This window comes from Pipistrellus hanaki (genome assembly GCF_964339955.1).
Source record: "Pipistrellus hanaki genome assembly, chromosome: 9".
NCBI classification, from domain to species: Eukaryota; Metazoa; Chordata; class Mammalia; order Chiroptera; family Vespertilionidae; genus Pipistrellus; species Pipistrellus hanaki.
In genome coordinates this window covers 65,723,643-65,740,949 of record NC_140511.1, presented here as the reverse complement: position 1 = coordinate 65,740,949, position 17,307 = coordinate 65,723,643, and the positions used below count along the sequence as shown (strand labels likewise).

General features: G+C 36.6%; 1 protein-coding gene across 1 annotated transcript; it reads left to right on the top strand.

Moving 5' to 3' along the window:
- Window positions 1-6,131: 6,131 nt before the first annotated feature.
- LOC311627593 (uncharacterized protein) lies at window positions 6,132-14,955 on the top strand (the record flags this gene model as incomplete). Its single annotated transcript, XM_084894097.1, has 4 exons — window positions 6,132-7,040; window positions 8,943-9,026; window positions 10,065-10,099; window positions 14,022-14,955. The coding sequence occupies 4 exons, from the start codon at window positions 6,132-6,134 to the stop codon at window positions 14,953-14,955; spliced, it is 1,962 nt and encodes a 653-aa protein (XP_084750223.1).
- Window positions 14,956-17,307: the final 2,352 nt, after the last annotated feature.

Here is a 17,307-nt window from a genome sequence, read left to right as displayed (position 1 = left end):
TTTACTAAAATGTCTGATTAAAGTTGAGAATCCTTGAAAAGTTGTAAGAGATAAAAGAAATGTGGATACAGTCAGAACTAACATATAATGAGCATTCTGTGTTTATGTCATTCTTCTAAGTGTTGTATTTTATCTAATGCTCATATTATTCCCTTGAGGGAGGAATTAATAATTCTATTTTATGTTTAAGGAAATTGATGTTCACTGTGAGCATCATTTGATCAAGGCCCAAAAAAGCTCATATTTGGTAGAGATTTGATTTAAATACAAACTGATTTCATTTCTAGGCTGAGAGCTAACAATTATGTTATTGTGGTGCACTGGACACTGATTCACAGTGTCTCATGCACAGGGAATGAAATGAGAAGAGATGTTGATTCAGACCAAATGTGCATTATTTAGAGGCTTTGATTCTACCATCTGTGGCAGACAGGACACATTCCTCAGACAGATGCCATGTGCAGCAGTGACTATATAGAAGAGCCATTTCAATGGGTCAAAAGGAAGTCATGTGGAAAATGGGAAAATCCTTTAAGATGAATAAAAATGAAAACAGAACATACTATTTCTGACGGGTTGCATCTAAATTTACAGCTATAAATACCCATGTCAATAAAAGAAGTAAGATCTCAAATTAATAATCTAACCTTGCTTATTAAGATATTAGAAAAAAAGAGCCCTAGTCACTTTGTCTCAGTGGATAGAGTGTCAGCTCATGGACTGAAGGGTTTAGGGTTCGATTCTAGTCAAGGTCATGAACCTTGGTTATAGGCTTGGCCCTCAGTAGGGGGCAAGCAGGAGGCAGCTGATTGATGTTTCTGTCTATCCCTCTCCCTTCCTCTCAGTAAAATCAATAAAAATATATTAAAAATATAAAGATACTGGAAAAAAGGAAGTAGCAAAGTCTCAAGCAGAAATATAAGAATTAGAGAATAGAGGACAGAAAAACAACAAAACTAATAGTAGATTATTTGAAAAGATCAACAAAGTGACAAAATTTTTATCTAGACTGACTAAAAAAAGAGATGGTACACTGGCTATTGTGGCTCACTTGGTTGATGGGCCAGTGCACTGAAAGGTTGCTGTTTTGATTCCTGGTCTGGACACATGCCTGGGTTCCAGACTTGATCCTTAGTAGGGGGCGTGCAGGAGGCAGCTAATGGATGTTTTGCTCTCACATAGAAGTTTCTCTCTCTCTCAAAATCAATAAAAATATTTCAAAAAATAAAAAAAGAGATGGGAGATTCCAGTTAGTAAAATCAGGAATGAAAGAGGGGAAATTCCTACCAATCTTTCAGAAATAAAAAAAGATTATAAGGTGATACTATGAACAGTTGTATACCAATAATTTATATACCGTAGAAGAAATAGACAAATTCTTAGTAATACCCAAACTACTGAAACTGATGCAAATGAAATAGGCAATCTGAATATATTTATAACAAGTTAAGATACTGAATTAATAATTAAAAAAACTTCTCACACAGGCAAACACAGGCCATGATGACTTCACTTTAAAGTGAATTTTATCAAACTTTAAAAAAATTGTTTAAAGTGAATTTTATCAAATTTTAAGGAAGAATTAACATCAATACTTCACAAACTCTTCGCAGAAATAGAAGAGAAAGGAACACTTTCCAAATCATTAAGTAAGGTCAGTATTACCCTTTTATCCAAATTAGACAAAGATATCACAAGAAAAGAAAACTACAACCAACATCTCATAAATATAGGCACCAAAATCCTTAATAAAATACCAGCAAACTGAATCCAGTAGCCTATAAAAAAAGGGTAATAAACCAAGACTAAGTTGGATTCCTAGGGATACAAGGTTGGTTTAATAGATGAAAACTAATCAATGTAATACACCATATTAGAAGACATACTTCCTGGTAATGGAAACTGCTGTTACTACTATTTATCCTGGTGCTCTGTCCACTGCCAGGCCATACATTTAAGTACAAGAGCTGCTTCAACTCTTATGATAGGTTACTTAAACCATACTCTTAGAGTACTTGCTTCAGTATGTGTTTGTAAGGTGACAAAACATGTTTGGCTTTTCAAATCTCCACTGTCCTGAGGATATTAGTGTGAAGAAAATATGAAGAAATCTGTTTGGTTAGGTAAGGCTTTCTCCCCCCCCCCCCCCCCCATTGAATGGCCAGTGGAGTTCCTAGACTCTCCCCCAAAAGGGATAAAAATCAATCTTTTTATATTTTTATACCATACAAGTTGGCACTAGGATTTTAGCCTTCTCTTGGTCCCCAACTCTAGATATCACTCTGCCTGAAAACATGTCAAGTCAAAAGATTCCTACAAGCGGAGTATGTCCTGATGTGGTTACAGCACAGTTGGGAGATTGACTCAGTATCTCAACCTCCTCTGGTGCCTTCAGCCTGTGAGGAAATTTCCTCAGGAATATGCAACCGGCATGAAACCCCATATTGTTGTTTACACAGCTCTTAGTTCTTCATGTTCCAGTTCATGATACCCAAGGGCTTATGAGAATGGTGTTTTGTCACATAATCTTCTAGACCAGGAATATAGGCTATTATTACATAGGTTTAAGTGCAGGGAAAAGAACCAGTCAGGTGAGGATGTGTTGTTCGTAGGGGAATTTTCCCATATACTTGTTTCCAAATCAAAATCTTTAAAAAAAAACACAGAGATAAATAATTCCCGGGAGGGCCAAACCTTGGATAGTAAGATTGGTTCTTTAACATCCTCTGTATCTTCTCTATACACTCAAGAAGCAGCTCGTTTCCTATTTGAAGAGCAGAGTAAGAGACAGTTGGTTAAGAAGAGATAGAAATATTTGTGTCTCTTGTTCTGTAACTGTAGAGCTAGCTGCTAAAGATCAGAAGTTCCCTTATTACGTAAGGAATTCAGGTTTCAAATTCAACACCTCATTTTCTTATCTTTTGATTTTAATTCCTAAGGCACTGGAGTTTTGAAAATGCTTGGATGAATCTATTTGAATACATTTTTGCCATTTTCATATTCTCTGCTTCCTATAATATTTTGCGATGAGTAGGGTCTTGAAAAATATCTATTATATAATATATTTGAACAGTTTCATATAATGGTTACTTCTTATTCCTGAATACACTGACTATAAAGGCAACTACGGTAAGTTAACCAGAATTGCAGATTTGTGATGCAATTTTTACATTTCCATTTTCTACCATGGGGTTTATAATTAAAATAATTGAATCATTACTTTCTGATATTTGATGGGGATCACTTTAAGATATTTTAGGGTATTTTGCAGGAATACTTGTTATTCTCACTGAATACGGGTATATTTATATCATCAGGAATAGATTTACATTCTATGGATCCTTGAGCCAATTTCTAGGCTTTGGACTGGGAGACACCACAGTAGGTCAGCAGGTCAGAGCTGGATGGGCCACTGAGGGTTTCCTCCAGGGGTAGGGCCTAGGGTGCGATGGTTTGGATGGTCAGAGATTGGCTTTTTTACTTGAAATAGTGCTCTGACGGATAATTTACAGGGATAAAAGGGAGGAAAAACCATACCTTGTATTGACAGAGAGATACCAGTATGAAAATCAAGTGAGAATAAAGAAGGAAAATTTGAGGTGAAGCTGAGACAGGGTGTGTGACATTCACTGTGGTAAGACAGGTTAATAGGACAGAGGAAAAGGATAACATTTGGATTCTGTTTCTTAAAGAAAACCTTCAGTCCTAAAACAGATCCATAAGAAGAATGCATTAATTTATAGGATCTGTGAGGAACGTATGTACCTTCCACTGTGGTTGGGAATCTATATTAAATACCAGGCTCAGGACACTTTTTATTCTGACTCTTCAAACTTTCTTGGCTCTTGTTCCAACCAGGTAAGACTTTATTTCTCTTATAGTGGATTGTAGTTTCAATAATATAACTGAATTTCTGCATCCCTGAACTTAGCCCTTTTTTGAGAGAATCAAGATAGGTATTGTTAGAGATAAGAGATGAAAGTTAATTCCCTTTGTTACTGGAGAGTGGTTTTTTCCCTTTGTATCCAGCTTGTCTTAAGGTGTCTTAAGAAAGGCAAGGTGTGTTGGTGGGGAAAAATTACCTTGTTGGACATTAGAAGATTTGTATTCTTATTTTGATCAGAAACTAATCAATTACTTATATTTCATTGGACTTCACATCTCTGGGCCTCAGTGTCCTTATCTTTTAAAGAGCGTATTAGTTGATAAAATGAAAACTTCTGAAGGATTTTTGATATACAGCAATTCTAGGGTCTTGTCCAGTGAACCCTCAAATTCATTAACATTTTATAAGTTAACAAAAGCACCGCCACAGAGTTCATATAGTCACAGGTGATGGTGTTAGCTACCAACCCACTGTCAAACTCTGGCATTGCTGATTCCTAGAAGTAAATTGGATTTATACTGGAGAAGTACTTTTTTTTTTTTTTTTTTTTTTTTACCGTTATGACTGGGCAAATCATTTATCTTCTCCTAGCCACAGTTTTCTATTCTTCAAAATATAGATAATTGTGTACCAACCCCAAAGCATTGTTGTGAAGATTAAACAAGATAATGCATGTAAAGTACTTAGTATAATGCCTAGCACATGGCAAACACTCTACAAAAATTAACTACCATTATAGGAACTATATGGTGTGAAAATAAATCTCTTCATGCTATTTAGAGTTATAATAAAAGTTTGCATTTTAAAATGTTTGTACATATGGAAGAAGTTTGTCTGCTTAGCTCTTTGCCTTTTAATTGCAATCCATGGGCCCTTTTATGACAGATCAGGGTCATTCTGATCAACACTTTTCTCCACTTCTCTTTAAAAATATGGGTATTAGAGAGTTTGAGTGGTAACAGGCACACTATTGGTTTTTGAACTAGGACAGAAAAGGAATTGATCCTGTGCTTGAATCTGCCAGTTAACAGGGGACATCAAATACATCAATTTTGACATAAAGCCAAGCTATTTCTGTATGGTGTCGGACAAAAGGAGGCAGATGAAATTGTAAAAGGGAAGTGTTTCAAAAATATATTTGAACTACTTTAAGGTTTGCGAGAAACTGATGTAATGAATGAAATAATGATGTTTATGAAACAATCAAGTTTATCTGATTTTGATAATGAAATCCAATCTTTGGCACAGACTTCCAGAAATTTATTAAACATAGCAGTAATTGATTGTTGGTTCTCCCAAGGGCCACCTGCTCTAGAGTAGAGTTGGCAGTTACTAGGTAGACGTGTATTCAACTTTCTTCTCAAGGATTCTTGTCACTGGAAGGATTCTCCAATGCAGTGGGTGATGTCACAGGGAGACCACTATCCTGGGGCTTGGAACTCTAAGGCTAGCTTCTCAGTGAAACATTTGTGGAATCATCTGAAAAAGGATTCCCTCCCATGAACTTCATTATGTACTTTGTCCATGTGTAACATAGACAGTTTGTCTTACCCTTCACTGACTCTGTGCTTTAGGAATACATTAATATATTGTACTAGAGGCCCGGTGCATGAAATTTGTGCATGGGTAGGGTCCATAGGCCTGGCCTGTGATCAGGGCCAATTGGGGCCTTTTGGCTGCTGGCCAAGGCCTTCCTTTTGATTGCTGGCCAGGGCCTCCTTTCCCTGTCTGCTGGCTGCAAGCCAGGGCCTTCCTTCATTCCTCATTGCCCTCCTGGTGGTCAGTGCATGTAATAGTAAGTGATTGGTCTCCAGGTCAAACTCCTGCAGGGACAATTTGCATTTTAGGCTTTTATAGATAGAGAAGAAAAAAAAGAGAGAGTTCATGGACATGGATGCCAGTGTGGTAATTGAGGGCATAGAAGGGATAAAAGGTTATGGAAAAATAAAATAAAATAAAATTTAAAATAAAAAAGATATAGAGAATAAAGGAATTTAAAGGCTAGCAGAAAGTGACAATAATTGAAAAAAATAATTTTAAGTACTATCTTGAAGTTTACTTGATATGTATATTCCTCATCAAGTAAGTGGAAATAGATTTTACATTAAACTTACCTGGTTGATTATTTATATTTGACTTATTGACTATCACTATCACCGGTTTAAGTTCCTTTTTTCTTCCTTTCTTTGTTTTTTTTAAAGGTAAAGCATTCCTTCCTGGAGTTTTTATCACTCATGCCACATAGATGGAGAATACAAGGAATGTGACTGAATTCATTTTAACAGGACTTACACAGAACCCCCAAATGCAGAAAGTCTTGTTTTTGTTATTTTTGGTCTTATACATGGTAGCACTCTCAGGCAACCTGCTCATTGTGGTTACCATCACCACCAACCAGGCTCTGAACTCCCCCATGTACTTCTTCCTGACCCACCTTTCCCTGATAGACCTAATCTATTGTTCTTCTTCAGCCCCTAAGATGATTGTGGATTCCCTTCATGAAAAGAAAATGATCTCTTTTAATGGTTGTATGGCTCAAGTCTATGCAGAACACATTTTTGGTGCTACCGAGATCATCCTGCTGACGGTGATGGCCTATGATCGCTATGTCGCCATTTGCAAACCTCTGCACTATGCCACCATCATGAGCCACAGGCTATGCATTCTCCTGCTGGGAGTGGCGTGGGCTGGAGGATTTTTCCACGCAACCATTCAGATCCTCTTCATAGTCTGGTTGCCATTCTGTGGCCCCAATGTCATAGATCACTTCATGTGTGACTTGTACCCGTTGTTGAAACTCGTCTGCATGGACACTCACACCCTGGGTCTCTTTGTTGCTGCCAACAGTGGGTTCATCTGCTTGTTGAACTTCCTCCTTTTGATGGTCTCTTATGTGGTCATCTTGAGCTCCCTAGGGAACTACAGCTTGGAGGGGAGGCGCAAAGCCCTCTCCACCTGTCTGTCTCACATCACAGTGGTCATCTTATTCTTTGTGCCCTGCATATTTGTGTATCTGCGCCCAGTAACCACACTGCCTGTGGACAAAGCTGTTGCTGTCTTTTATACTATGGTGGTTCCTATGTTAAATCCCTTAATCTACACACTCAGAAATGCTGAGGTAAAAAATGCTATGAGGATGCTCTGGAGGAAAAAGGTGACTTTTTTCAGATAAATGGAACCATTGAACATTACAGATATAAGAAATAGAGGTAATCTAGCCCAAGCCTCTTAGATCTGTGGATGACGTCATCCACCTAAGAAGAGGTTGGATGATACTTGCAGTTAGCCACTGAAGCACAGAGCTATAGCGTTCACTGGAATCCAGACTTACTGTCTTCCATTCCACACTCTTGTCACCATAAGTTATTGCTTCTTAATCAATAAATATTTATCAATTACCTGGAAATTTGAAATATCTTTAGAAGCTAAAAGGCATAAATCTAGATGATTAGATTGGTGTTTAAATAATCCTATTATGTAACATTGAGATGTTGGTTTCCATTGGAATTACAATCTTTTGGAGAATGTGTTGTTATTTATAGTGGCATAAATTCAACAGGTTGCCTTGGGCCAGAACTAGTATTAGACAATAAACTGGGTCCAGCACAGTCCCTGACTCAATAAATGATAACTACTATGGTTATCTGATCTATCATCATTGCTTGGAAGTTAACAACAGTTAAGGATATGATCTAGGAAATAGGTAAGTTCTGGTTACTGGCTTTCTGATATATCTATTTTGAAACCTTCATTTTTCTGTCAGTTTCATCACCTGTAACCCTAACCCTAACCTTAACTCTAACCCTAACCCTAACCCTATCCCTAACTCTAACCCTAACTCTAACCCTAGGGAAAGGTATGGCTTATGAGGGAATCCTTACACGTCTTTGACTCATTTTTTATATTACTTAAATTAATAGAACCAATTGGATTTTTTACTGGTAAATATGCCTAGTAATTTTGGAGTAAAATATATGTATCTCTGTATATTTGTGAGTATGCCACATATATGTCCACATCATCGACTGACTCTTAAAACTTAAAAAATATTTTTATTGATTTCAGAGACCAAAGTAGAGGGAGAGAGAGAAACATCAATGATGAGAGAGAATCATTGATTGGCTGCCTCCTGCACACCCTACACTGGGGATCCAGCAACCCAGGCATATGCTCTGATGGGGAATAGAACTGTGATCTCCTAGTTCATAGGTCAATGCTCAACCACTGAGCCATGCCAGCCAGGCTGACTCTTAAAACCCTTAGTTGGGTAACTCACTTGGTTAGAGAATTGTCCAGCTACACTAAGATTCAGGGTTTGATCCCTAGTCAGGGCACATATAAGATTCAATGAATGAATGAATGAATGCATGAATAAATGGAACAACAGTTTATCGATCTCTCCTCAAACCAGTATAAAAATTATTTATTGATTAAGGTATTACATTTGTGTCCTTATATAATAATTAAAAAACCCTCAATGCATAATATTTTTCTCTTCTGATTTTATTATACATTGTCTTGTAGAAAATCTAAACAAGTCAGGAAATTATAAAGAATAAAAAAACAGCACCAGTATTGTTGTCTATATTAAGTGAATGAAACAGTTTATACAGTTTTGTATTCTGTAAATCTAAGAAAGTAAGACACTCCATGGATATATTTATTCATTAAGAGATAGTATCATTATTGAGGACGAGCATAACTTCCTTTTTAGGGAAGTCACTTGTCACCTGAACTGAATTGATGGAGAATATTCATTCCCCTATGACTGACTCAAAATATGGTGATTCATAAATTTTCATTTGTTGTGTTTTTAATAGTCTACTTGGCCACCTTGGCAGGCAACTTGCTCATTATGATCACCGTTAGCACCAGCAGGGCCCTAGGATTCCCCATGTACTTCTTCCTGACCCACTTACGTCTTAAGTGAGATGGCTACTGTTCTTCCTCCACGAACCCTAAAATGCTAGCTGACACTCTTACTGTGAGAAAAATCATCTCTCTCAGAGGGTGTATCTCTCAAGTCTTCACTGAGCTTCTTTTTGGTGCTGTTGAGATTATCCTTCTCACTGAGATGGCCTATGACCATGATGTGGCCATTGGCAAACCCCTGCACTACACCGCCATCATGAGCCAACAGGTGTGTAGCTTTCTTGTGGCAGTGGCCTGGGCTGGTGCCTTGGTCCATGCAAGAATTCAGATTTTCTTCACAGTCTGGCTGCCCTTCCGTGGCCCCAGTGTCATAGATCATTTCATGTGTGATTTGTACCCTTTGTTGAAACTTGTCTGCATACACTCTCTTACCTTTGGTCTCTCTGTTGATGCCAACAGTGGGTACATCTGCTTACTGAACTTCCTCCTTTTGATGGTATATTATGTGGTCATCTTATATTCTCAAAAGAACTATAAGTTTGGAGGGGAGGCACCAAATCCCCTCCACCCGTGCCTCTCACATCTTTTTAGTGTCAAAGATAAAATAATTTTCGTGGTTCAAGACAAACTGAGCACTGCACATAAAAGTATGTTGGTGAAAATTTATCATCAAAATATTCCATTAAAATTTATTTGTTGTCCATTTGGTTGCCAACCTTTGGTGTACTTTCAGAATCAATTGAAATTCTTGTTAAAATGCACACTCCTAGGATACAGCTCCAGAGATTCTAACTCAATAGGACTGCTGTTGGATTGGAATATATGCCTTTTAAACAAATTATCCAGAGGTTTCTAAGAAATAGTGCTATAGATTGTGTGTGCATCTCTAGCCTATTAATAAATCACCTTTTTAAGGAATTTTCTTCTTAAGGTCTTTCAGAGTAGATTCTCTGGAAATCAATTCTTTGTAAATCATGCAGTGAAGGCTTAGTACCTTTGCAATTACAAAACAAAAATATATTTTACCCCTTATTTTTATCTTTTATTGTAAATGGTAATGATAACACCTATATCATAAAATTTTGGGGCCAGTTAAATGAGTTTACATATGTTAAGTGCTTATGAAAGTTCCTGGCACAGAGTAAACTTATAAAAATATATTTAAAAGGAAAAAAATATTGGCTGGTGCTGACCCTACTTCTAATAGGGGCAGATCTTGACTTATATTTCTTCTTGAAGTAGCAAGAGCCTCACTCTGTTTGGATGAGGACCTCTGAGTATCTTGTCTTGGTCCCTATTTCCGTAGGTGAAAAAGGTACCTCCTCATATGACCAATACCATGTGAGATAACTTTTCCCTTGCACTTAGGCAAGGACATTTATATCTTTTAGGTTAATTCAGCCTCTGTTAGCAGCAGAGCTCTAGGTATGGAGTTCACACAACTAGTATTGACTTCTGTCTCATTACTTCATGTAACATTGCGAGTATTTCACAAGTTCTCAAGATCTGATTTTAATCTGGGTTCATGTATATGATGAGTTGGTAGTACATGCTTCACAGTGCCTGTCAATCAGAGGGTACTTAATAAGTGTCACTGTCTTTGTTGCTTCCCTCACTTCTTCATCAGTGCTCTATTTCTGTTAGACTTTTGAAAAACTCTATGGTTTACATTTATCATTCAACTCTATGTAGATATTATGTTAGGAGATCATGATGAAGCCCTTAGGTTAATGTGAGATTGATGAGATTCACTGCATAAAGAGTTCACTATAAAAGAAGGAATGTCTACAACATTAAAATCAGTTTAAGCAAGACCCCAAAATTTAATAAACTTTTTATAGCAAATGAATCTATAGTATAATAATTAGTAATTATAATAAAAGCTATTGCTATTTATTGCACTTTGGCTGGTGCTACAAAAACAAGTTATTGTTTAATCCCCATATGAGCCTGATGGAAGCAAGTAATGCTTTCCAGAAGAATTAGCCGATACTGAGAAAATTTAAATAGTTTTCTGTAGATCTTAGAACTAGAAAGTGCCTAAAAGGAATTTGAGTCCATCTATTTTGGGTCTAGAAGTCGCGACCTTAAATGCTGTGGTCTTTGTCAGAATAATGAAATGTACACCGTAACACGTTCTTCTTTTTAAAAAAATGTATTTTTATTGATTTCAGAGAGGAAGGAAGACAGAGAGAGAGAAATATCAATGATGAGAGGGAATCATTGATTGTCTGCCTCCTGCGTGCCTCATTCTGGAGATGGAGCCAACAATGTGGGCATGTTCCCTTGACTGGAATTGAATATGGGACCCTTCAGCCCACAGGCGGACTCTCTAGTCATTGAGCCAAATGGCTAGGGCTACCACATAACACTTTCTAGTGGAGGGTCATAGGCATTAAGTAAGTAAGCATAAAAATCAAGCTGCTTTCAAAATGAAAAGTGCTTAAAAAGTGATGTGATGTAGAGTGACGCAGAGAGCAGGGAACCACTTTAGAGGGTGTGTTCAAGGAAGACACAAGAAGAGGGATCTAAAGCATTTATCTAACTATGTCCAGGGATGAGAGACAATGAGCTAAAAGTCATGATTTAAACAAGAGAGTTTATACATACTTTGTTTCTGCCCAGACTGAACTTTCCCCTTTTGGTCATTTGACCTTTTTGATTTTCACCAAAGTCATGTTTCTGTAAGTCCTGTTCTGCATGGTGATTATCCTGGTGGCATCTCTGGAGAAGCAAAATCTACCCTCAATATTATGATCAAGGTCCCAGTGAATTTAATTAGAGAAGACTCACCCTTGGAGATGCACCAATTGAATGACGCAGTAACCTGTGTTGTAGTTCCAATGTAGATAAAATGTTTATAGACCTTGTCCCTCACTTCAGAAAATGTTTGTCAGTATTCACATGACTGGCTTTTCCAGAAATAGAAATGATGGAATTAAGACCTAAAAAGTATACATGAAATTATTCTCCATCCTTCAGGTAACCCAGTGATCAACAATGCTCTATGAAGACAGGCCAGTATAATTGAGTAGGAAATGATATTTCACTTTTATTGCTACAAAACACAAACTGCAAAATATTTATCCAGATAACTTATATACATTTTTTTTTTCTCCTATCAGAATGTTGGTTTAACATTTGTTTGTTATTAAGACAAATTCTGCCGGCAATGGATATTTTGGGTCTCTGTTCACAATCAGATTTGGAGTGAATTAGATTTCCTATTAGCCTGGACAGAGTTGGAAACAGTTTGAACTCCAGTGACAGTGCATGTGCTATGTTGCTCTCTTTGTCCACAGAGATGGCATCAGGGCATGAAGGACAAGGGAGAAGGCAGCACAGCCGAGAACATGAATTGAAAAGCTCTTTCATCATGCAGGTAACTCAGGAAGTAAATTTATACATATCATTCTGAACTTTGTAGACTTTGAACGATACATTGGTGGTGTGGAAATCTGTCTTTTAGAAGTTCTCCTATGTAATGGATCTGGAAAATACTATGCTAAGTGAAATAAGTCAGTGAAAGGCAAATACCATATGATTTTTCTTATATGTGGAATCTAATGAATAACACAAACTAGCAAACAAAATAGAAACAGACTCATAATTACAGACAACAAACTGACAACTATCAGAAGGGCAGGGTAGGGGGGCTGGGTGAAAAGGGGAAGGGATAAAGCAAAAAGAATCCCCATCTCATAGACAACAGTATGGAGATTATCAGAGGGAAAGGGGGAGGGGATAAATGGTGATAGAAGGAACTTGACTTGGGCTGGTGAACAGACAATACAATATACCGATGATGTATTATAGAATTGTAACCCTGAAATGATATAATTTTATTTACCAATATTACTTCATTAAATTTGAACCACACCTAAAACCTATATGTTCATGTTGACCAATGTTACCCAAATCAATTTAATAATAAATATCAAAAGAAGAAAAAAATAGTTCTATGTAAATTCTCATACTCAGCCATGTCCTTTTGATTAGTAGAATATTTGGGGATTAATTCAATTCTGTAATACTCTTTTGTATATTTTTGTATAAAGATCCAGAATAAGTTTACCTTCCTAGCATCAGTATTGTTTTTAAAATTTTAATTTATTTTTTCAATTATTCTGAACTAGTTTTAGATGTACAAGTAAGTGGGTAGAATATTATGTACTTCAGTATTCTTGGAAACTAATTTCAAGTATAGCTATTTGGGGATATTTAATAGGCAGATATTTTTAAATTTTGTGATAGGTTCAATTAATATCTTCTTTAGGAATTGTTAAAAATTAGAGGATGCTGTAGCATCTGCCAAACTTAATTGAATGACTTTTTAAAAAATCCAAGGTAATTCTGCAGTAAGAAAACCCTTCAATTGCTACTTTTCTGTCTACAGGTGAGTGTCAGCCTCTTGTATGTTTTTTGGCCGTTTCGATTTATTTTTCCTTTATTTCTCCGATTCACCCACTTTGCTTATCTTTCATTTGTTAAGTGACTTAGAGCTCTTTGTCTATTTTAGATATTAACTCTGTGTATATCCTCCAAAATGTAAATTACCCCTCCCCCCCAAACTACTTTTGTTTTTTGACTTTATGGTATCTATTACTAAATCCTTAAAAAAATTGAACAATGCCTATTTGGGATGTCCATGATAAGATAAGAAGATTCTCTCATCTCTAGAGTATAGAAAGTCATCTCTTTTATTAATTAGAAAGTAAACATGAAGTAAATCTTTAGTTTTTTTTTTTTAAATTAAACCTTTACTCACCTTTTATTTTTGTTTAAGGTATAAGCTAAATGTACTTTTTAAAATTTACAGATAGAAAGCTACTTGTGGCAACTCACTTATCTTATAATGTCTCCTTTCCTCACATATATCTCCAATTACTTGCCTCTTCATTAGTCTGTAAGATTGCTGAAGTTAGGGACCATGTTTCAGTCAGCCTTGTATTTTTTAAAATTTTTTATTTTTTTATTGATTATGGTATCTCATAATTGTCCTCCTTCCCCCATCCCCCCTTTCCCACCCCCAATCCCTCCCCATATATGCCCCCACCTTCCTGTTGTCCATGACCACTGGTTAGGCTTATATGCATGCATACAAGTCCTTTCAGCCTTGTATTTTTATAATCTCTGGAATTACTGCAACACAATAAATCATAATGCCTCTTTGTTGAATGAATGTACAGATTATCCCAAGATTTCAGGAAGTCACAAGTAATAATTATATTTACAGGTAATTTGTCCTGCACTCTGAAATAAGACATACAGAAAGAGCTATGGAACAGAGGAACAATGTGACAGAATTTATCCTGTTGGGGCTCACGGAGAGTCTTCAGGGCCAGAAAATATTATTTGTTGTGTTTTTGTTCATCTACATTGTGACAATGGTGGGCAACCTACTCATTATTGTGACTGTCATGGTCAGCCCAAGCCTGGATGCTCCAATGTACTTCTTTCTTGGCTACTTATCATTTATGGATGCTGTTTATTCTACTACACTTACCCCAAATATGATTATAGACTTACTTTATGAGAAGAAAACCATTTCCTTCCAAGGTTGCATGAGCCAGCTTTTTATAGGGCACTTATTTGGTGGTGCTGAGATTTTACTTTTGGTGGTCATGGCCTATGACCGCTATGTGGCCATCTGTAAACCCTTGCACTATTTGACAATCATGAATCAACAAGTGTGTATCGTTCTGCTGCTGTTGGCCTGTGTTGGAGGTTTTTTACACGCCGTTGTTCAACTTGTCTTTGTTTCCAACCTTCCCTTCTGTGGCCCCAATGTCATTGACCACTTCATTTGTGACATGTATCCCTTATTAGAACTTGCCTGCACTAACACCCATGTTATTGGCCTCATTGTGGTTGCCAATGATGGGTCCATCTGTGTGGTCATCTTCGTGCTGTTACTCATCTCTTATGGGGTCATTCTGCACTCCCTGAAGATGTTCAGTCAGGAGGGGAGGCGCAAAGCCTTATCCACCTGTAGCTACCACATTACTGTGGTGGTCCTCTTCTTTGTCCCTTGCATTTTTATGTATGTGAGACCTCCTTCTACCTTACCCATTGATAAATCCTTGACTGTGTTTTACACCGTTATCACTCCTATGTTGAACCCCTTAATCTATACGCTAAGAAATGAAGAGATGAAAAGTGCCATGAAAAAGGTCTGGATCAGAAGAAGAAAATGAGGCAGCAGAGAAATGTTTCACCTGTTTTTGTGAAAATATCCTCATCAAAGAATATTTTCCATTGGTTTTTAGAGAGAGTAGAAGAGAAGTGGGGGGCAGGTGGGAGAGAAACATTGATGTGAAAGAGATAAATCCTGCAAACATCCTGACCAGGGCCAGGGGATCAAGTCTGCAGCTGAGGTACATACCCTTGACTGGAATCAAACCTGAGACCCTTTAGTCCACAGGCTGATGCTCTATCTACTGAGTCAAACCTGCTAGGATCCACCTATTTTTAATGAAGAATTGTTCCTTCCAGGAAAGCCATTTGTGATTATTTAACTGTAGTAAATGTCTCCTCAGGTTTAATAACTGGGTCTTTATGAAAAACATTTATTTTGTGAATACTTCCAGTGATTAAAATATATTTTTAATATTTTTCATGATTTCCTAATATTTTTAAGATTTTTATAATTTGTTGGAAAAATATATGCTCAGTTTTTATGTGTAAAATGTTTCAGTTGATACTATAGATTTATGTTCTATGTGTTGAGTTTGCTATAGTTAATACTGTAAATCTATTTTAGTGAATGGAAGATTTTTTTCATGTTTCCTCTTAAATAATATAATCTTTTACAGAATTAATAGTGATTTTTATAGTTTCAGAAAAATAAAAGAAATAGAACATAAAAACTAAGTACAGTTTTCCCCTTACAAAGATAGCTCATATAATATTTGAAGTATATTTCTTATTTTCGTATCTACAAAAGATTAAAAAAATATAATTGTTTTCATATTGCTTAGCATGTGAAGGTTGAAGGAGAATGAATGATGTTTCAGAAGGCTGTTATTAATCACAAGGAGGCTAATAATATATATAAATAATCTAAATGAACAAGGCAGATATGCAGAAAAATAACAAAATCTTATGTGTTTTTCTGATTGAGAAATCATATCTTCTTCTTTCATGTGGATCTATTTTGTTGGTGTTATATTTTCATGAAGATAATCTGCTAATATGACTAAGTAATTTAGAATTCATGGGCTTCAATCATACTATACAGAACTTGACCAGATATTTCGGGTGATATCATTGTTAAGAAAGATGCTGACAATATATAGTATTTTTACCTCTCTTATTAATACAGATTATTATGTAATAAAGAGGCCAGAGTATATTGTTTTATTTGACAGTCCTCATTCATAACATCTTCTCCATGCATCAGAAAAACACTGTTTGCCTCTAATATGGTAGGAAGCATGTCGTCAAAGAAATTTATGATTCTGTCTCTGTATCTAGTCTGGATTCATAAAGTGCTAAGGCTGGGGGGCAATGGGTCCTTCTCAAGGGTAAATCACACTATGAAAACCTGATATCCCGAGTTTTACCCCTGTTCTTATTACATAGAAGTTTCTTGTATCACTTTAAAAAATATTATATTTATTGTTGAAAGTCTTACCGATATATCATCATGAAATCTCCCCAAACATAATACTATTCACCAAATAATAGCAAGCATTTAATTTTATCACAATTTATAAAATTAATTCTTCTACTCTTGCACATTGTTAATAGATTGAATGTATGTGTCCTCATCAAATTCATGATTTAAATTATTTATAATATGGCAGTATTTATAGAGGGGGCCTTTGGGAGGCCATTAGGTCGTGAAGGTTGAATCCTCATAAATGGAATTAGTGTCTTTATAGAAGAGACCCCAGCGAGCTCACCTGCCCCTTATGTCAGGTGAGGACATAGTGAAAAGACGGCTGTCTATGAACTAGCAAGCAGTCCCTCACCAGACACTAAATCTGCCAGCACCTTGATTGTGGTCTTCTCAGCTACTAGAGCTGTGAGACAAATACTACCACCCAGTCTATAGTATTCTGTTACAGTAGCCCAAATGGACTAAGGCAGACATTTAGCTAATTGCAAAAAAAATCCCCCCAAAACAAACAAACAAAACACAAAAAACAAAACAAAACAACAACGACAAAAAGACATTCCTTCTATCTTTTACATCTCTAATTGCAGAAGCCTGGGAGCCCTTCCAGCTGCCATGTCTCCTGGACCAAAGTCGATGCCACATGCCTGAAATTTTTTTGGGAAGCACTACACTTTCAAGTTCTACTTTTTGTTCTGGCTATCTTTGCTTCATGGCACAAGACTCTAATTTTTGTAGCTTAAACAAACAAACAAAAAAGTTTTATTTCAAAATTTTGTGTGCCAGGAATTCAGGCAGAAGTTGGCTGGGTATTTCTTCTGCTTTATGAGGCACTGACTGAAGTCCCTCTGTGCTATTCCAATGTCTTCCAGGAACTGTCTTTCAAATGAGCTGCATCAGACCACTGTGTCAGTGTCAGGGAATTATT